Source organism: Taudactylus pleione, unplaced genomic scaffold (genome assembly GCF_031769625.1).
Source record: "Taudactylus pleione unplaced genomic scaffold, aTauple2 ptg001628l, whole genome shotgun sequence".
Taxonomy (NCBI): Eukaryota; Metazoa; Chordata; class Amphibia; order Anura; family Myobatrachidae; genus Taudactylus; species Taudactylus pleione.
In genome coordinates this window covers 2,096,671-2,119,539 of record NW_028286025.1, presented here as the reverse complement: position 1 = coordinate 2,119,539, position 22,869 = coordinate 2,096,671, and the positions used below count along the sequence as shown (strand labels likewise).

At 45.1% G+C, this 22,869-nt stretch overlaps 1 protein-coding gene across 1 annotated transcript in view; it reads right to left on the bottom strand.

The window, feature by feature from the left end:
• The window catches only part of AMN (amnion associated transmembrane protein), a 150,644-nt gene that overhangs the window by 111,024 nt on the left and 16,751 nt on the right, over positions 1-22,869 (bottom strand). The window contains exons 2-3 of the mRNA XM_088464290.1: positions 16,882-17,003; positions 11,313-11,357 (exon numbers count right to left, since the gene is read on the bottom strand). Of these exons, the coding sequence (XP_088320416.1) occupies positions 11,313-11,357; positions 16,882-17,003 (167 nt within the window). The remainder of the gene's footprint in view (positions 1-11,312; positions 11,358-16,881; positions 17,004-22,869) is intronic.

Sequence of the window (22,869 nt, the reverse complement as noted above, 5' to 3'; positions counted from 1 at the left end):
GTTCAAAAACAAGGGGTGGCTATTCAAATGATCCGTTCGCACATTGCAGTCTGTTCACAACTCTAAGTCTGAACGAGCGAGCAAAACATATGCTCGTTTATTTGATAAAAACGCCCTCTGGCCGCTCGCACCATACGTCATGTCCGCTATTTATTAGATTAATCGAGTACATCGTACAGCGTATGAACTGCTCGCTATTCTTGTGGTTGGTGTTTTCAACCGCTATTTTGCGAGCAGTTCTGAGTTAAAAAAAACCCAGTGACGTGGTCAATGACGCTGCTGTATTAATTATGCACTCCCTTAAAACGCCCGTTTTGACCTTTAAGCACGCCTGCGTTCGAATTCCACTCCCCCGTTTTCAAGCACCTTCCCCTGTTACCACCCACATACGCCTCATTCTGTCACTCAAAATAGCAGGCACTCGCTATATAGCGTACAAACGATTTTCGGCCGCACTGACTGGTTCGCGCATGCGTACTAAAAACCGTACGCATGCGCAGATATGTGAACATCGCTCGGAACGAGCGTACTGCCGCTAGCGAGCGGCTCTGAATGAGGGCCCATGTTCCAGAATGGGACGATCAGGGGGCAGGTCCACCATGTGTGGAAAAATTTACCTATTTGACCGCACCCTCTCCAAGATAGTTTAGGTATGCAGGGTCTGATCTAGATGCGTATGTGCAATATCGTCCAACTAGTATGCTAATGCAGCAGGAGGTGCATCTGCGATCCGAGATCAGCGTCCATAGGTGCTTTGGCCAGGCTGTGATGCAGACCCTGGCCTCGGCACTTCCAGGAATGCAGCAAGGTGCTGCCCCCTCTTTGCCCCCAAATAGGTCTGCGACTGTGATCGCAGGACTTATTCTGCAGAAGCCCCACCATCGGATATATACGTAAATTATCAGGTCCACCGTTCATACAGTTGTCTACCAAGTTACCAGAATTGTCTGCTTTTGGGTCTGATCCGTTGGAGGCCTAAATAGGATGATGTTCCATTTTTAGAGAATTATATGTGTAGTGGATGTTATAGCAGGGACTGTAAAGTGACGTAATCTGACCTGGGCACTGTAATGTAGTAATGTGAAGTAGAGGGCACTATCATGTTACATAACAGGAACTGGGGCACTGTAATGTGGCACAATATAAACTGGAAGCTCTGTATTGTGGCATAATATGAACTGGGGGGCACTACAATGTGGCATATAATTAACAGGGGCCAATATAATGTTGCATACTATGAATTGAAGGCACCACAATGTGGCATTATGAACTGCGGCACTTCAATGTGACATATGTACCGGGTACAATGTATGGCATAATGTGAATTGAGGCACTCTGTGGTACAATGTGTACTGGCAGCACTACCATGTGGCATATTGTGAACTAGGACTCTATCCATATCGGGCATAATATTAACTAGAATACTACTGTGGCCGTAAAATTAAGTAGAGCATTAATATGGAGCATAAAATAAACAACTGCTGCAGAGATAGGTGTCTCTCTAGAAGCATTAAAGTTCGGGCCCTTTTAAAATGTTACTGTAGGGCCCACAAAGTTTTGTCTATGCCCCTTGATGTACTATATTAGGCTGGGAACAGCTCTGTACTCAGGTTCCTACTTCCATCACATATGATACATTGTGTAATATCAGCTACTTTAGGTACCTTATGTGAATTGGGTGCAGGGGCTTATCTAGATCTACAGTATGGGGGACCCATAGCACAATTTCAACAGAGCCCCCCCATAGGTTTAGTTATGACTCCCCGCATTCACACTACTCACCTCCTGAGCTTGCCGCATGCTGGTTGGAGGTGTATCCGTGGTCCGGGGATATCCTTGGAGGCACAGCACAGCCACGCCTCCTCCCAGCATCAGTGAGGAGATCGAGGACCGGGCGAATAAAATAGATCCCTTAGCCCCAGAAACAAAACATCAATGTTGAAGAATTTTTTTTCCATTTATTATCTATTAAAAAAAATCAATGAAAATCGACCTTTAGTAAATAAACCCCTGAGAGTGCGGGAGGTAGTGGGATTGGGCAGGAACGCTTGGTAGGATCCCAAAAGGAAGTGGGTGTGATGCGTCCCTCTGCTAGGTGTTGTTCTGGGGACCAGGAGCAGCTAGTTCTGAGACGCCATCCCAACCTCCTCTGGGATGGGATGCATCAGGCATCGCGGCGTTAATTACGCCGGTATGCATGAAGGAGTCCGCAAAGGACAGCTCTCTCGGCAAGAGCTGGGGTTTGCAAATGAGGGACTTCCGGGTCTGCGCATGCCGTGGGGGTGTGATGGGAGGGATCTGACTGGATCCCTCTCACATCCCTCTCCGAATAGAAACCCATAGGCGGCTTCTAAAAGGTTACCCACCGCATACAAGCCCTGGAATGTATCGCATTCCGGGGCTTGGTGCATATGAGAAATGCGGTCAAACCCCCGAAAACTGCATTTTCGGGGATTTGACCGCATTGCTTACATTGCTGCATCCCGCCCCTGGAATGTTAAGTAACAATAATAGACAAACAAATAAAAAGTGTTCTAAATGTATCAATATATAAACAAACAAAAAGCCATACAAACTACCCCTTCAAAGTGCTCCACCCAAGCAGTACCCAAACCCTGCAAACTCTGTAAAGTGTACCACCATGCCTTAAAAGCTGCTGCCTCACCAATATGTTCTGTAATATGTTGAAATCGTCAAAAAAAAAAAAAAAGGCTAGTCAGAAGATAAATCTAAGAATTAAAAAAGGAACAAAACTTGTATTTCCCAGCTGCGGTTTCTTTAAAACCAATATAGGATAGAAAAAAAATAACACTAATAATTTTGAGCAGGGATTTTCCAGCTTTGGAAGCACATCACCTTGTTATCCCAGCCGTTCTGCCTCTCCCATCTCCCAGAATGATATATATATATGAGTGTAGCTTTTATTTCCGCTGTCTGAGAATCCTAGGGAAATCCCTGTGAGGGGGATTATGGAAAACAAAGCACATTCTTTGTGGTCTCCCTACAGCTATAAACAACCACGTCCAACTTTATTCAGCAAAAAATCAGTTCCGCTTCCTAGAAAGCTCAGCATGGTGGTGGCACACGAGGGGAATTATTAGGTGAAACAACAAATTTAATTTATAGCTTAAATTAGGGGTGAGCGGGTTCCCCCCCGAGCCCCCCCGATCCGAGTCCAATCCGAGTCAGGCTCGACTTTTCCCGCCTGACTCGGATCTGAAATCGAGGCAAAACGTCATCATCCCGCCTTCCGAGTCTCGTGGGTTTTGGATCCTATATAAGGTACCCGCGTCGGCGCCATTTTCTCACTCGGCTGTGGACAGTGAAGAGGGAGGGTGGGAGTTAGGGCTGTGTAGTGTAGTGTAGTGTAGTGCTGCTGTTGTCCACTACTTCAAAGTCCATAGGGGCTGGCTGTGTTGTGCTGTGCTGCTGTTGTTAATAGGGGCTGTGTCCACTACTTCAAACTCCATAGGGGCTGGCTGGACTGTGTTGTGAAGTCAGTTCTCCATAGGGGCTGTGTCCACTCCAAAGTCCTGTGCAGTGTCCCAGTCCTAAAGGAGTGCTGTAGTGTTGTCCAGGGGGTGCTCTGTCCATCAGGGGTGCTCCCCCCAAGTGCTAAAAAAATAATATATTTTCTGTGTTTGTGAATTGTGTGCGCAGTAGCCGCACGTGCATCAACAAAGTAGTGCCAAGCGTGCGCCTGTGTCATAAGTAAAGGGCCGGCTGGCTTGACCGTTAAGGGTGCTGTAACCCCCGAAAGTACACTCCAGTCCAAACCAAAAAAAAAATTATTTTCTGTGTTTAGCCGCACGTATATATCAAATCGATATAACATAAATGGAGGACCAAACTTTCTCCGATAAAAATAAAATAGAGAAAGATCAAGAACCACTTCCTCCTAGTGCTGAAGCTGCTGCCACTAGTCATGACATAGACGATAACATGCCATCAACGTCGTCTGCCAAGGCCGATGCCCAATATCATAGTAGAGGCACATACAATCCCAAATGGCAAAGTTCAGGAAAATGACCTTGAAAAAGACATTTAAATCAGCTGAAGAGAAACGTAAACTTGCCAATATGCCATTTACGACACGGAGTGGCAAGGAACGGCTAAGGTCGATCCCTAGTATGTTCATGACTAGTGGTTCAGCTTCACATGACGATGGAAGCCCTCCTCCCACTAAAAAAATCAAAAGAGTTAAGCTGGCAAAAGCACAGCGAAGAACTGTGCTTTCTAAGAAGATATCACAAATCCCCAAGGAGAGTCCAAGTGTGGTGGTGGTTGCGATGCCTGACCTTCCCAGCACTGGACGGGAAGAGGTGGCTCTTTCCACCATTTGCACGCCCCCTGCAAGTGCTGAAAGGAGCACCCACAGTCCACTTGCTGATATGCAAATTGAAGATGTCACTGTTGAAGTACAACAGGATGAGGATACTGGTGTAGCTGGCGCTGAGGAGGAAGTTGGCGAGGAGGATTCTGATGGTGATGTGGTTTGTTTAAATCAGGCTCCGGGGGAGACAGTTGTTGTCCGTGGGATGAAAAAGCCCATCACGGTCATGCCTGGGCAGAAGACCAAACATTCCACCTCTTTGGTCTGGCAATATTTCTATCCAAATCCGGACAACAACTGTCTTGCCATATGTACCATATGTAAAGGTGAAATAAGTAGGGGTAGGGACGTCAACCACCTAGGAACATCCTCCCTTATACGGCACCTGCAGCGCGTTCATAAAAAGTTACTGTCAAGTTCAGAAACTTTGGCTAAGACTGTAAGCAGTCCAGGGACACCTAAATCCCGTTGTCCTGTTGTATCCAAGCGCCTGCAAACCACACCGTCAACTCCCTCCTCGTCAATTTCCTCCTTAGTCAGGATCGGAAGTAGTCCTGCAGGCCATGTCACTGGCATGACTGACTCTCCTATCCGGGATTCCTCTGGAGGATCCTGCATTGCTACGCCTACTGCTGCCGCTGCTGCTGTTGCTGCTGCTGGGAGTCGTTCATCATCCCAGAGAGGAAGTAGGAACACCACTACTTTTACTAAACAATTGACCCTCCAACAGTCCTTAGCGAGGAGGATGAAGTACGACAGCAGTCATCCTGAAGCAAAACGTATAACTGAGGCCTTGACAGCTATGTTGGTGTTAGACGTGCGTCCGGTATCCGCCATTAGTGCAGTGGGATTTAGACAATTGATGGAGGTAGTGTGTCCCCGGTTCCAAATCCCGTCTAGATTCCACTTCACTAGGCAGGCGATACCGAGACTGTACAGAAACGTCAGAAAAAGTGTCCTCAGTGTCCTGAAAAATGCCGTTGTACACAATGTCCACTTAACCACGGACATGTGGACAAGTGGAACAGGGCAGACTAAGGACTATATGACTGTGACAGCCCACTGGGTAGATGTATCACCTTACGCAGCAACAGCAGCAGCGTCACCAGTAGCAGCATCTCAGAAACGCCAGCTCGTTACAAGGCAGGCTACGCTGTGTATCATCGGTTTCAGTAAGAGGCACACCGCCGACAACCTCTTAGAGAAACTGAGGGAAATCATCGCCCAGTGGCTTACCCCACTTAGACTCTCCTGGGGATTTGTGATATCTGACAACGCCACCAATATTGTGCGGGCATTACATCTGGGCAAATTCCAGCACGTCCCATGTTTTGCTCACACAATAAACTTGGTGGTGCAGAATTTTCTGAAAAGCGACAGGGGCGTGCAGGAGACGCTTTGGGTGGCCCGAAAAATTTCTGGCCACTTTCGCCATTCAGCGACTGCGTGCCGAAGACTGGAGCGCCAGCAAACACTCTTGAACCTGCCCCGCCATCACCTGAAGCAAGAGGTTGTGACGCGGTGGAACTCAACCCTCTATATGCTTCAGAGGATGGAGGAGCAGCAAAAGGCCATACAAGCCTATACATCCACCTATGACATAGGCAAAGGAGGGGGTATGCACCTGACTCAAGCGCAGTGGAGAATGATTTCCGTGTTGTGCAAGGTTCTCCAGCCCTTCGAACTTGCCACACGTGAAGTCAGTTCAGACACAGCCAGCTTGAGTCAGGTCATTCCCCTCATCAGGCTTTTGCAGAAGCAGCTGGAGAAAGTGAAGGAGGAGCTAAGACGGAGCGATTCCGCTCGGCATGTGGGACTTGTGGATGAAGCCCTTCATTTGCTTTGCCAGGATTCCAGGGTGGTCAATCTGTTGAAATCAGACCACTACATTTTGGCCACCGTGCTTGATCCTAGGTTTAAAGCCTATGTGGTGTCTCTCTTTCCGGCCGACACAAGCCTGCAGAGGTGCAAAGACCTGCTGGTGAACACACTGTCAGCTGAAGCGGAACGTGACACGTCAACGGCTCCTTCTTCATTTTCTCCCGCAACTGGGGCTGCCAGGAAAAAACTTAGGTATCCTAAGCAACCCGCTGGCGGTGATGCAGGGCAGGCAGGACCAAGTTTGGACATCTGGTCCGGACTGAAGGACCTGGCAACAATTTCTGACATGTCTACTGTCACTGCATATGATACTGTCACCATTGACAGAATGGTGGAGGATTACATCGGTGACAGCATCCAAGTAGGCATGTCAGACAGTCCATACCTGTACTGGCAGGAAAAAGAGGCAATTTGGAGGCCCCTGTACAAGCTGGCTCTATTTTACCTGAGTTGCCCCCCCTCCAGTGTGTACTCCGAAAGAGTGTTTAGTGCAGCCGGGAACCTTGTCAGCGAAAGGCGTAGGAGGTTGCTTCCACAGAATGTGGAGAAGATGATGTTCATCAAAATGAATTATCAGCTCTTCCAGGGAGACCAGCCTCCAGAAGGTACAGAGGGACCTGTGGTGGTGGATTCAAGTGGGGACGAGTTAATACTTTGTGAGGATGAGGATGTACACACTGAAGAGGGTGAGGAATCGGTGGATGAGGAGGATGAGGATGACATCTTGCCTCCGTAGAGCCAGTTTGTGCAGGGACACATTAATTGCCAGCTTGTTTTGTGGGGGCCCAAACGAACCAATCATTTCAGCCACAGTTGTGTGGCAGACCCTGGCGCTGAAATGATTGATTTGTTAAAGTGTGCATGTCCTGTTTATACAACATAAGGGTGGGTGGGAGGGCCCAAGGACAATTCCATCTTGCACTTCTTTTTTTTCTTTGCATTATGTACAGTTTGGGGCCTAGTTTTTCTAACTGCCATCCTGTCTGCCACTGCAGTGTCACTCCTAGATGGGTCACGTGTTTGTGCCGCCCACTCGTGCCGCTTAGCATAGTCATCCAGCTACCTCGGTGCAACCTTTTGGACATGAAAACACTATTGTGAGGTGTGAGGTGTTCAGAATAGACTGGAAATGAGTGGAAATTAAGGTTATTGAGGTTAATAATAGCATAGGAGCAGAGAAACCAACAAATTCTGTGATTTTAGCTGTTTTTATGCTTTTTAAAAAAAAAATACAGATCCAAAACACAAAACCCAGAACCCAAAACACGGAAGGGTGGTTTTGGCAAAACCAATCCAGATCCAAAACACGAAGAAAGATCCAGATCCAAAACCAAAACACAAAACACGAAAAGTGGCCGGTGCACACCCCTAGCTTAAATGCTAATGGTGCCCACAACCACCCTATACAGCCACTTAGCACAGGCACCGAACGCACAGGATCCATACCCAGCTTAGTCAAATAGTTAGATGGTGAAACAAACTACTGGTCTCAAGGTATGCAGCCAGAATGTTGAAAGCAGAAGGACAACATTGGTGATGTCGGCACTGATAGAATGCTGACATGGTCATAATGTCAACGGGATGTAGTCAGCATCCTTGCGTGTGGGATACCAACAGACTAAATACCGGCGCCAGAATCCTGACACTGTCGGGATCCTGGCACCAGTATCCTGACTGCCGGCATCGCAAAGGGAAGTATCAGGGATTAGGGGAGGGTTAGGGTTAGGCACAAGGGGGAAGGGTTGGGGTTGGGCACTAAGGGGGGAGGGTTTGGTTTAGGGTGCAGTGAGGGGGTGGTAAGGTTTAGGCACTAGCGGGGAGGTTAGATTCAGGCACCAGGGATGGAAGGTTAGGGTAATGTCAACCTTATTTATTTGGATTAACGTTAATGTTAGATAAAAGGCTCCAGATTCAAATAGGGGAATCACACCAACTGCCAGTGAGTCCTGGCCATCGATGTTTGGGGTGGCAGTTGGTGTGGCTCCTCTATTTGAATTTTGCAGCCGTTTCTGGACGCTTCCCAAGTTTTGGGTCATTACCTTACTAAAGCCTCGAGTGTCCGGAGGTCTTTTTCTGGCTGTGTTGCTGACTTTTGAATTTATATTTTTATAACTTTGTGGGGATGATGCTCAAGACGGTTGCTCCATGACCCCCAATATCCAGGTTACTCATATATAAGGAGTTGATTATTATTATTACCAACCCAAATATATCTTATTATTAACTTGACTCTTGGAGTGATGATGAGATATATATGGACAGCATGGTTGGCAATTGGTTAGCATTACAGTTTTACAGCCCGGAGGTCTTGGCTTCCATTCCCACCAAGTCCTAACAGTGTGGAGTTTGTATGTACTCCAATGTTTGCACGAGTTTCCCCTGTGTGCTCCAGTTTCCTCCCACACTATAGTGAACTGATAATAAACATATACGCATGTCGTTTGCCAGTTAAAGGTTCTGAGTACCATGAAAAAATCAGCCCCACTGTAATATTGTCTCAGTGAAGGAATCCTTTCAAATGCAACTACATATCCAACACATGTTGCAATTTATAGGCTGCATCAGGTCTCACGGATACCCAGCGAACACAATTATAGTAGCATATATCTATCCTGAGTCACTTGTAGCAAATACACAATCACCCTTGGTATGTGATTAATTCAATACCGTCGTATCTACTAGATAAACCATAGTGTTCACTCTAGAACCCTGCACCTATCACAACCCATGCAGTTCCTCTTTTCTGCCTGAGGTGTCGCTCTCTGATCTGGTGCTTCTAGCACACTCAGCTGATGCAACACACTTCTAATATACAGACTAGTGTGTGCTAGCACCCCAGGCAGGAATGAGGAGCTAGAGAGCTTAAAGGTTGTCCGCACAGACCTGTATATTGTTAGAATGTCCTTCCCCAATATTATGCTAGTATTGATGTGTTTTTATTACTCAAAGGGGGGTACACCCAGGAACAATTAATACATACATACAGAAAAAAGAAGAAAAGTGTTCCAAAAGGGGCACTCATGGACTATTCACATATAGGATTATCCTACTATGGGGATCTTATTACTGGTAACCTCAGAAAATATGAAAAATATGAAAAATTTACTTTTAATTAGTCTATTAAAATATTATCCAGCGAAATATCATGTGCAAAGTAGTATTAAAGTGCTTATCGTGTAGTACAACAATTACTAACATATAAATAAAATGTTGTGCCCACTCTCAGTCTTAAATAATTTGTCAATAATCCTTGAGACATGATACTAATAATTCCTTTAATATATTAATAATATTACTCCACCTGAGTGTTCAAGTAATAATTATTTACATCCAGATTAATGGTACTCAGGTCCTATTTACCTGTAAAAACCAGTAATAATGAATACATACCACTTTTACACCTAAATTCCAGGTCTCCAATCCGGATCAGACCCGGAATTTAGCCGGTGCCAACCCAGGACATTCCCGAGTCGGCGCCATTCACACCGGAGTCGGGTCTGCATAGACCTGGCTTTTCCGGCATTGAAGTGTACGCTTGCAGATGACGTCACCTCCAAGCGCCACTGATGCCAGACCAATCGGCCGGCATTCGACGCGCTCCAGGTTATCGTGACCCGGAGAGCGCCGTTCACATTGCAGGGTTTCACGGGTTATTCCAGTGTCAACCCTTCTAGTTACCTGGATTCGATTACCGAGTCACTCGACCCAGCAATCCAACCCTGTCCCCTTTTACACCAAGGAGCTACCCTGGTTAACCCTGCAATAACCCGGGTTTTAGGTCTGGTGTAAAGGGGTATAAACCATATACAGCACTATGCTAGAGGAACAGACATAGAGCAATAGAATTGCATGATTGGAGGTGATTCCTCACAGGGTACATGTGTGTAATAGGACAGTACCAGCCTTCGTCAACTGATTACTAGATCGTTAGATAATATCATTACAGGAATAAAGCATAAACACATTGTGAGCACCTGACATTAGCTCATTCCCCTGACCATTAGTGTATTAAGAAACTTTGTGACAATCGTTGCATCATTTTTATTTACACTTATTCTTATCTTTACACAATTTTTTCTTTTTATTTTAAATATCTCGCGGTGTATCAGAGTCACTAATGTATTTTAGCAAGACTCTTAAAAGGATAAATTTCAATACAATTTCAGAAATGGACCAAATGCACCACACAACCATTTTTTCTGTGAGCTAATTTGTTGCTTTGTAGTGTGTATCACCTCTCCTTTATCTTATATATGTGGGCATAGCCAAGCAGTGCTATACTGTCCTCTGTGCTGCCTAATGGCACCGCCCCTCCCCCCGAACAAGTGACTTCATGCCGTCACTCAAGAGAGAGGTTTGAAGCATGGATTTGATCGCCAGGTGTCCCTAACCAGCATAGAAGCTCTTCCAGACACACCAGAAGCCAGGTTCCACTTGGACAGCAACAGTGTGCCTCTTATGTCCTTGCGCCCTTGCAGGCGACATCGGCCACACACCCCTAGATATGGCCCTGTATGTATGAATAATAAGAGTTAGCCAATTACTGATCAGTGTGAATGATGTCTTTCTAGATTACTGTATTTCAGCTCTCCCAGACCAGGAAACCTTGTACTTCCCTAGTGAGGTAGACAGGCCGGGGCTTGATGCCGCAAATTGTATCATAAGCAATGGCCATCAAAGGGTGTACCATCGATAGTCAATAGTTTCAAATCTCTGGTAGAAATCCATTGGTGGTTTATCCATCAATGGCTATGTGCTGTGCATGCGCAGACCTCGGCCTTTGGACCGGTGCTGCCAATGTTTTTCTCCACATCGGACTCCCCATCTATGGTGCACCAGCGGTGCTGTGCCATCGATGGCAAAAACACTTGCCATCGACTATAAACCATGAATGGCTGAAAGCCATCAATGGCGATGACCATCGGTCGGGTCCATGACAATGCAAATTACAATGCCTTTTGCACTTGCCACTTGTATCACAAAAGTAAGTATGGCTGATAGATTGGCTTTTAATGATATCTTACATTTCATCTGGTAATAAATTGGTTCTCTCTAAAATGATACATAATCTGATTCTTTAAGTCAGTGAGCATCTTACCATAGCTGTCAAGGAGTGAGTCGACTGCACAAAGACAGAGACTTTCTAAAAAGAAAGAGAGCTCACGTTACATATACTACTAATAGATAGCCATCAGTGCAATCTACAGTGTGATCCAGGACCCCAGGGAAAGTAAGAATTAAAATGCATATAAATAATAATAATAATAATAATAATAATAATAATAATATAGAATGTTGTAGAGTAGAAATGTTACAATTCCCCAAATTTGAAAGGGTCATGTTTTACACTTCGATTTCTGAGAGGTTTCCATCTCTACGCCCTGCGTTTAGAATGAAAGTAAATGCATGACACAAAATCTGCCCCATCAACTTAGAACGAACGACTGGAGGGGAAATGGAGAGAGAGAGTTCTGACTATCACTCAATGCTCAAGTGGGAAACCGCATAAAACTACTTTAAGAACAAAAATAATACAAAAAAGTCAGTAAGTTAATTTAAAACAATCCCAGCAATTATGTTTCTTTCTTTTCTCGTTAAAATGCTATTAGCACTACAAATAGACACACTTTGCCAATGCAATGGTTGAGCTATTATGAATATTTATAACAATTTATAAAATGGAAAATAATCCAAGGAAATGCAGACAGTATTTAATACTTCTCTGCTGTGTTTTATTGTATTGTATTGTATTGTATTGTATTGTAGATTATGGGTTCTGTTCTAGTTTGTGATCCACTCTCCATTTCCCACTAAAGAAAGAAAGAGAGAATGAGATAGTGAGAGAGAGATAGAATAAGATAGTGAGAGAGATAGAGAATGAGAGAGAGAGAGAGAGAGAGAGAGAGAGAGAGAGAGAGAGAGAGAGAGAAATAGAGAGGGAATGAGAGAGAGAGAAATAGAGAATGAGAGAGAAATAGAGAATGAGAGAGAAATAGAGAATGAGATAGTGAGAGAGAGAATGAGAATGATAGAGAATGAGAGAGAGATAATGAGAGAGAGAGAGAAAATGATAGAGAAAAAAAATACAGAATGAGAGAGAGAGAAATAGAGAATGAGAGAGATAATGAGAATGAGAGAGAGAGAGAGGTAGAGTGAGAGTGAGGGAGATAGAGAGAGAGGTAGAGAGAGATATATAGAGAGATAGAGAATGAGAGAGAGGGATAATGAGATAAAGAGAATGAGAGAGGGAATGAGATAGTGAGAGAGAGGATGAGAGAGAGAGAGAATGAGAATGAAAGAGAGAGAATTAAATAGAGAATGAGAGAGAGAGAATGAGAATGAGAGAGAGAAAATGAGAGAGAACAAAATAGAGAATGAGAGAGAGAGAGAAATAGAGAATGAGATTGAGAGATAATGAGAAAGAGAGAATGAGAGAGAGAGAGAATGAGAGAGAGAGTTTGAGAGAGTGATACAGAGAGAATGAGATAGAAAATGAGAGAGAAAGAGATAATGAGATAAAGAGAATGGGAGAGCTATAGACAGAATGAGAGAGAATTAAATAAAGAGGATGAGAGAGAGAGAGAGAATGAGTATGAGATAGAGATAAGAGAGAATGAGATAATGAGAGAGGGAGAGAGAGAGAGAAATAGAGAATGCGAATGAGAGAGATAATGAGAATGAGAGAGAGAGAGAAAATAGAGAATGAGAGAGAGAGAAAGAGAATTAGAGAGATAATGAGAGAGAGAGTGGTTGAGAAAGAGTGAGAGAGATAAAGAGAGATAGAAAGAGTGATAGCGAGAGAGAGAATGAGAGAAAGAAAGAGAAAATGAGACAGAGAATGAGAGAGAGAGAGCGATAGAGAATGAAATAGAGAGAATGAGAATGAGAGAGAATGAGAATGAGAGAGAGAGAGAGAGAGAGAATGAAATAAAGATAATTAGATAGAGAGAATAAGAATGAGAGAGAGAATGAGAGAAAAGTAAATAAAGAGAATGAGAGAGAGAATAAGAATGAGAGAGAATGAGAGAAAGAAATAGCGATAGAGAGAATGAAATAAAGAGAATGAGAGAGAAAATGAAATAAAGATAATTAGATAGAGAGAATGAGAATGAGAGAGAATGAAATAAAGAAAATGAGAGAGAGAGAATGAAATAAAGAGAATTAGATAGAGAGAATGAGAATGAGAGAGAGAGAGAGAGAGAATGAGAATGAGAGAATGAAATATAGAGAATGAGATAAAGAGAGAGCGATATAGAGAATGAAATAAGGAGAATGAGAGAGAGAATGAGAGAATGAGATAGAGAAGAGAGAGACAATGAAATAAAGAGAATTAGATAGAGAGAATGAGAATGAGAGAGAGAATGAAATAAAGAGAATTAGATATAGAGAATGAGAATGAGAGAGAGAATGAGAATGAGAGAATGAAATAAAGAGAATGATAGAGAGAATGAAAGAGAATGAGATAGAGAATGAAAAAGAGAAAGAGACGGAGAGAGAGAATTAAATAAAGATAATTAGATAGAGAGACTGAGAGAGAGGATGAGAGAGAGTATGTTAGAGAGAGAGAATTAGATAGAGAATAAGAGTGAAAGAGAATTATAGAGCGAAAATTAGAAAGAATGAGAGAGAGAATAAGAAAGGGAATGAGAGAGATAGAAAGAGAGAATGAGAGAGATAGAAAATGAGAGAGAACAAAATAGAGAATGAGAGAGAAAGAGAGAGATATGGGGATAATGAGAGAGAGGATGAGATAAGCAAAATGAGGGAGAGAGAGAGAATAAGAAAGAGAATGAGTGAGATATAGAAAAAGAGAATGAGAGAGAGGATGAGAGAGATAGAGAAAGAGAGAGAGATAGAAAAAGAGAGTGATAGGGAGAATGAGAGAGAGAATTAAAGAGAATAAGATAAGCAGAAAGAGAATTAGAGAGATAGAGAAAGAGTGATGGGGATAATGAGAGAGATAAAGAGAATGAGGGAGATAAAGAGATAAGCAGAATGAGAGAGAGAGAGAGAGAGAGAGAGAATGACAATGAATGAGAGAAAATGACAGATAATGAGAGAGAGAATAAGAAAGAGAATGAGTGAGAGATAGAAAAAGGGAATGAGAGAGATAGAGAAAGAGAGAGATATAGAGAAGGAGAGTGATAGGGACAATGAGAGAGATAATGAGAAAGATAGAATAAGAGAGACAGAGAGAATGAGATAAAGAGAATGAGAGAGATTTAGAGAATAAGAGAGCGAGAGAGAGAATGATAGAGAGAGAATGAGAAAGAGAGAGAGAGATAATAAGAATGAATAAGAGAGAGATAGAAAAAGAAAATGAGAGAGAGAATGACAGAGAGAGAATAAGAAAGAGAGAGATAGAAAAAGAGAATGAGAGAGATAGAGAAAGAGAGTGATAGGGAGAATGAGAGAGATAGATATAATGAGATAAGCAGAATGAGAGAGAGAATAAGAGATAGAGAAAGCAGAGATGTCACCAACCTCTATGTTAGAGCCATGTTCACACAAGAAATGTCCTTGCGGCACTTTGTGAGACCTGATCTTGTATCAAAGGCCCCTCCGTGTCTGAATGACTGGCATTCTTATTTAGGAACATGAATGCTCTGCACAGACAGCAGAAAGGTGGATCATACATAGGGGAAATGTCAGTGATGTCACACCATTCCAGCAGACTCTACAAACTGATGCAACCTGACGCATTTCACCCCTGGTATTAAGTGCAATAACTAACTGATATAGAAGGGTTCTTTGTATGTTTTCCAAATTATTCATTAATCACATAATAAATGAAGTGTTTAGTTTGGGAACAGAGCATTCTGTGCTGAGCGGATGTTCTGCTTCAGGAATCTGTCTCTGGGGGAGTTTTATTTAATATGACAGCAAATTGCAAGTGATAAACTTCTTATTTTCTGTAGTATTTGCTCACATGCCCTTTACCCCATTTTTTTGTTTTAATGAAAATAGTGAGTAGAATAGATCTATTATTGCTCATTAGTTGTAGCTCACTTCCCTTTTCAGCTTGTGTCAGATGGGTTATGGGTTACTTGATACCCAATGAATGCAGCTATTGCTTATGGAGTACCTGACTTAAAAAGATCCCCTCTGTGTACAAAGCACAGGAATAATGGTGCTCATGTTTGGTTGGGGACAGGGACTTTGCCACAGGTTGGCCAGCCTAATGTGTGTAGTGGTATATGGGTATAAACTGTACTAAATCCACCATGGTACCAAATCTAAACCCTATTAAGAACGTAACTATCTATACATCAAATCTAATACAACTAATCTACTACTAGGATTGGGACATTACATTGCTGGGCCCACAGCATCTCCCACAACTAATGCCACCTGTTGCACAAGACACCACAACTTCCACCACATGTTGCAGAGATGCCCCTACACCTGCCACTCCCTGTTGCTCAGAAAAAAAACCCTGAACTGCTGCCAACTGATGCAAAGAGACCCCCAAAACTGCCACCATCTGTTGCAAAGAGACCCCCACAACTGCCACCATCTGTTGCAAAGAGACCCTCACAACTACCACCATCTGTTGCAGAGAGACCCCACAACTGCCACCATCTGTTGTCCAGAGATGCCCCACAACTGCCATCACCTATTTGCCTAGAGACCCCACAACTGCCTTTAACTGTTGCACAGATACCTCCCCCCACATCTGCCACCACATATGGCACAGAGAACCCCCACAACTGCCGCCACCTGTTGCACAGAGACCTTCCTCCCACAACTGCCACCACCTGTTGCACAGAGACCTTCCTCCCACAACTGCCACCACCTGTTGCACAGAGACCTTCCTCCCACAACTGCCACCACCTGTTGCACAGAGACCTTCCTCCCACAACTGCCACCACCTGTTGCACAGAGACCTTCCTCCCACAACAGCCACCACCTGTTGCACAGAGACCTTCCTACCACAACAGCCACCACCTGTTGCACAGAGACCTTCCTCCCACAACTGCCACCACCTGTTGCACAGAGACCTTCCTCCCACAACTGCCACCACCTGTTGCACAGAGACCTTCCTCCCACAACAGCCACCCCATGTTGCACAGAGACCTTCCTCCCACGACTGCCACCACCTGTTGCACAGAGACCTTCCTCCCACAACTGCCACCACCTGTTGCACAGAGACCTTCCTCCCACAACTGCCACCACCTGTTGCTCAGGGACCTTCCTCCCACAACTGCCACCACCTGTTGCTCAGAGACCTTCCTCCCACAACTGCCACCACCTGTTGCACAGAGAAGCCCAACGCCAATCTGCACAGAGCCCCCAGAACTGCCACCACCTGTTGCACACACCTGCCACCACCTGTTGCACAAAAGTCCCTTACATACCACCCTCCTGTTACACAGAAAATCACAGAACAGCAGACACCTATTGCACCAAGACATCTCACCCTGAACTTTTCTGAGACTGGTGCTTCACATTGACCTTTAAGTGTTCAGGGGTCTTTGAGATCAGCAAGTGCTCACTGATCCTAATGACTAAGGCAGTGGTATAAATGTGCTGACCCATCTATCAGGGTTATGCAAGCTATGAGTGCTGAGTCTTAGGTGATTGCAGAGTAACATTTTATTTTTGGTTGCCTTTTAAACATTTATATGTCAAGAATATTGTAAAATAATATAATAAATAATAATTACCTTGTCTTTTGCAAAAATCACGTTATCCTGAGAACAGGGAACTCTTTGCTCATACCAGTTTGATGAATTCTCAAAATTCGTATTAGGAATCCAACGTTTGAGGACAGCATCTGTCAAACCAGCTGTAAAATAAAATGATGTTGCGACATGAAGACAACAATCTCACAGAAGTTTCCATAATTAAATAGCAAGTTTGTTCTGACTTTCTTTAATTACTCTACTACAAATCATTATCTCCTTTTCAAATCTCCCTGGAGTGGCATACAGTATGGCTGCCCTTTACACAAAAAAGATTACAGCCTGGCGGGATGAAGGAGGTGGGAGGAGGAGGAGAGGGAGCACAGCACAGAGAGGGATTCCAAGGCTCCTCCCACCACCTCATGTGCCATGTGAGTGTGGTTGCCGTTGTAGCCACAATACTCTGTGCAGAATAATAAATCATTATGAGCAGCCTGAAGAAACAAACTAAGGGAAAATTATACCAAGATTCTTCTTATAGCTTGCCACAGAGATTTATGCAAGAAAATAAAAAAAAAAATCTTTTTCATGGGATTTCTGAATTAAAGTGCCATAAGCTTTAAAGTGCACCTGATCCTTAGTAAGTGGTGCTGTAAATACATTCATGAGAATACAGCCAATCAGTTCACTAGGCATAAGTGACCTCATATGGGCACCCACCAATCAGATACTATAAAGGATCTTGGTGTATTGGAGAGATATGTAATTGAGAACTTCACTGGTATTCATATGGTTTGTGCATGAGCCTATGTGTGCTACTGGGTATATATATATGACAATATATAAGGTACTGTAGACTGCAACCAAACCTACACTGATCAGCCATAACATAATAAAATCAATGACAGATGAAGTGAATAACATTGATTACCTCAATACAATGGCACCTGTCAAGGGGTGGGGTATATTAGGCAGCATGTGACCTATCAGTTCTTGAAGTTAATTTGTAGGAAGCTTAATAATTGGCAAGCGTAAGGATCTGAGCGACTTTGAAAAGGGACAAATTGTGATGGCTAGATGACTGGGTCAGGACATCTCCAAAATGGCAGGTCTTGTGGGGTGTTTGGTGGCATGCAATGGTCAGTACAGTGCTGGCTTCAGAGGTGGGGCTGCAGTAGTCCAAAATTGAAATAGTGGAGTCACACCAACTACCAGTAAGTCCCGGATGGCGAGGTTTAGCAGCATATGGGGTGGCAGTTGGTGTGTTTCACCAATTTGAATTTTGGACTGCGCTGCAGCCCCACCACTGGAGCCACCACTGGTCAGAACAGGGCCGGCTCTAGGGGTGTTCGACCAGTGCGGTCGCACAGGGGCGCCACCCGTAGAGGGTGCACCCCTCCCCAGCATCCATTCACTGACGGGAGAGGGCTGGGGGAGGCCCAGCCAGTGATGAAATGCTGGGCTTTACCCCCCAGCCTGACGTTATTTGGAGGCGTGCCATGCGGACACACCTCCAAATGTCACACAGGGGGCATGGCCTACGGTAATGCGTGGTCGTGTGCGGCTTCGCCGCACGTGAGGTTAGGGCGCTCTCTCAAGAGCCGGCACAGGGTGCTCAGAACCCTGGAGCCAGCCATGGGTCAGAATCTACCAAAAGTGATCCAAGGAAGGATGACCGGTGAACCGATGACAGGGCCATGGGCGCCCAAGGTTCATTGAAATGCGTGGGATGCAAAGGTTAGCCTATCCGTTCCTACATCACAGAAGAGCTACTGTGAAATTACAAATTGCTGAAAAAGTTAATGCTGGCTATGATAGAGATGTGTCACAACACACAGCGCATTACGGCTTGCTGCATATGGGGCTGCGTAGACTGGTCAGAGTGCCCATGCCAACCCCTGTCCAGCACCGAAAACTGTTACAATGGGCACGGGAGCATCAGAACTGAACTATTTAGCAATGAAAGATGGTGGCCTGATCCCATAAATCATGCTTTCTTTTACATCATATAGTCGGCCGGGTGTGTGTGCGTCACTTACCTGGGGAAGAGATGGCACCAGGATGCACTATGGGAAGTAGGCAAGCTGGCGGAGGCGGTGTGATGCTCTGGGCAATGTTCTGCTGCAAAATCTTGGGTCCTGTCATTCATGTGGATGTTACTTTGACACATTGCTCCTACAGGGATGCTTTAAGAGAGGAGGGGGACCATGTGCAGACTAATCAGTGCGGACCCCCTCCGCTCTGTGGTGCAGTAGACTCTGGCATTGTGACAGAGCAGGGCTTTAACTAGGGGTATGTGACCGGTGCGGCCGCACGTTGCTCTGTGGGCCGTCCCATGGCCCCTGCTTCTGGCTGCAGGGTGCCTGGAATGGTACCTTGCAGTCAGTATCGCAGCAGCAGTCCATTGGATGCTACAAGCACATACCCTGCCATAATTACGGCTGCCCGTAACATCTTGAATGACAATGGGCACTGCAGTAGTTCCAGGGGCCGACAGCCCCGCCCCCTTATGCGCGACATCATGACGTCATGCACAGGGGGTGGCACAGGGCGCTCAGAGCTTTTGTTATGGTTCTGTGCCAGTCTACTACACATGTGCGCTCTGTACCCTTCCCCAGATTTGTGCCTCGAGCCAATCCTGTCTCGGAGGTCTACAGACAATTCCTTGGACTTCATGCTTGGTTTGTGCTCTGACATGCACTGTAAAGTGTGGGACCTTATATAGACTAGGGATGTGCGCCGGACCATTTTTGCCGGATTTGGATTTGGATTTGGTTCTAATTCGTCGTCCGGCTTTGGATTTGGATTTGGATTTGCCAAACTGCGGTGACTGGCTTTGGATTTGGATTTGGATTTGGATTTTTTTACAAAAATTGACAAAAAAAGCTAAAATCACATAAATTGGTCTTTTTTTTCTTCCTAGAGTATTATTAACCTCAATAACATTAATTTCCAGTCAATTTAGACCATATCACAGCTTATAATATTGTTTTCAACATTATTGGCCAAAGGTTGCAGTGAGCTGACTGGTTACTAAGCGACAAAGCAGCGGCACAACGACACAGACACCACAGTATAAAGCACATCTATGACACATTGCCACACAGCAGTGGCAGAAATGAAAAGTAGTGCACCCACCCAGTGGGGTACGGCCAGCAGAGTCACAGTACTTGTTTACAAAGTGGGCTACGGCCCTAGGAGTCACAGTGCACAATCTTATTAGCATTACACCGCACATAGGGCCTGATTCACATTACACCATAAAGTAGTGTCTCTTATTTATGTTACGACACACAGTAGTGCCCCTTTTACACAATGCCCACAGTAGTGACCCTTTTACACAATGCCCACAGTAGCGGTGTCCCTTACACAATGTCCCCCAGCAGTGGTGCCCCCTATGCAGTCCCCTTAGTAGTACGGTCCACTATGCAGTGCCCCCAGTTGAATGCTCCCCAGTAGTATGCCCCCCATTAGCAGGCCCCCCCAGTAGTATGTCCCCCATTAGCAGGCCCCCCCAGTAGTATGCCCCCCATTAGCATGCCACCCAGTAGTATGCCCCCCCAGTAGTATGGCTCCCCCAGTAGTAGGCTGCCCCAGTAGCAGGCCCCCCCCAGTAGTAGGCTGCTCCAGTAGTAGCCCCCCCTGTAGTATGGGCCCCCCCTGTAGTATGGCCCCCCCTGTAGTATGGCCCCCCCAGTAGTATGCCCCCCCCCCAGTAGCAGGCCCCTCAGTAGTATGGCCCCCCCAGTAGCAGACCCCCCCCCAGTAGTATAGCCCCCCCCCAGTAGCAGGCCCCTCTGTAGTATGGCCCCCCCAGTAGTATAGCCCTGCCCAGTAGCAGACCCCCCCCCAGTAGTGCAGACCCCCCCAGTAGTATAGCCCCCCCCCAGTAGCAGGCCCCTCTGTAGTATGGCCCCCCAATAGTGCAGATCCCCCCCAGTAGTATGGCCCCCCCAGTAGCAGACCCCCCCCCCAGTAGTATAGCCCCCCCCAGTAGCAGGCCCCTCTGTAGTATGGCCCCCCCAGTAGTATTGCCTCCCCCAGTAGCAGACCCCCCCCCAGTAGTGCAAACCCCCCCCCCAGTAGTATAGCCCCCCCAGTAGCAGGCCCCTCTGTAGTATGGGCCCCCCCCAGTAGTATAGCCCCCCCCCCAGTAGCAGACCCCCCCAGTAGTGCAGACCCCCCCCCCCAGTAGCGCCCCCGGACCTTTGACAAGTAAAAAAATAAAAAAAATAAAACCTTACCTGTATCCCCGCTCCCGCGCCGTCCGCTCTGTCACACGCTGAGGAGGGAGCCGGAAGACGGAGCTCATGTGTGAGCTCCAGCCGGCTCCCTCCGTGCAGCAGCCAATGAGAGTCTGTGTGACTCTCATTGGCTGCTGTAACAAACACACAGCTGCCGCTGGCGGCTGTGTGTCTGTGTCTGTGTAGGGCAGAGCGCTATCACTGCGCTCTGCCCTACACGCGAGGAGACCTGATGTCGGATTCTCTAGTGAGAATCCGACATCAGGCGGCCCGCCCCGTTCGGGCCCCGAACGGGGATCCGAGTCAGGCGGTGAAACACCCGAACAGGGTTCGGGTGGACTCGGATCCCCAATGTTCGGAGCGGTTCGGATTCCACAGAATCCGAACTGCTCATCTCTAATATAGACAGGTGTATGCCTTTCAAAATCATGTCCAAACAACTGAATTTACCACAGGTGGACTCCAATTAAGCTGTAGGAACATCTCAAAGATGATCAGTGGAAACAGGATGCACCTGACCTCAATTTTGAGCTTCATGGCAAAGGCTGTGAATACTTATGTACATATGATTTCTAAAGGTGCATACACACACAACGATTTTTTGAACGATTATCGTTAAACGATATCGTTTAAAAAAATCGTTCACTTTCTGAGTCAAACGATGAACGATTATTGTTCATGCGCGTTCACGATTGTAGTTTGTAGTTTGTAGTTCAGTCAGACTTGTCAACTCAATGATTTTCATTAAGTTAATATGCAAAAATCGTTTGTAGTTCATAAAAATCGTTCATTACATTTAAATGAACATAGTAAATGAAACAACTTTAGTAAACGATTTTAGTTCATTTTTTCATGGTAGAAAATCGTTGTACTAAAATCGTTCATTAACTCAATCGTTGTGTGTGTATGCAGCTTTAGTTGTTTTTTTTATTAAATTTGCAACAATCTCAAAAAAACTTTTTACACGTTGTCATTATGGGGTATTGTGTGTAGAATTTTGAGGACAAAAATGAATTTATTCCATTTTGGAATAAGGCTGTAACATAACAAAATGTGAAAAAAGTTAAGCGCTGTGAATACTTTCCGGATGCACTAATTATATATATATATATATATACAGTCAGGTCCATAAATATTGGGACATTGACAGAAGTTTCATATTTTGGCCTCTATTCACCACCACAATGGCTTTGAAATGAAACAAACAAGATGTGATTTAACTGCAGATTTTCAGATTTAATTTGAGGGTAATTACATCCAAATCAGGTGAACGGTGTAGGAATTACAATGGTTTCTATACGTGCCTCCCACTTTTTAAGGGGCCAAAATTAATGGGACAAACTAAACAATCCTAAATCTAACTTTCACTTTTTAATACTTTGTTGCAAATCCTTTACAGGCAATTACAGCCTGAAGTCTGGAACGCATAGACATCACAGACGCTGGGTTTCATCCCTGGTGATGCTCTGCCAGGCCTCTACTGCAAATGTCTTCAGTTCCTGCTTGTTCTTGGGGCATTTTCCCTTCAGTTTTGTCTTCATCAAGTGAAATGCATGCTCAATCGGATTCAGGTCAGGGGATTGACTTGGCCATTGCATAACATTCCACTTTTTAGCCTTAAAAAACTATTTGGTTGCTTTTGCAGTATGCTTCGGGTCATTGTCCATCTGCATTGTGAAGCGCCGTCCAATGAGTTCTGAAGCATTTGACTGAATATGAGCATATAATATTGCCCGAAACACTTCAGAATTCATTCTGCTGCTCTTGTCAGCAGTCACATCATCAA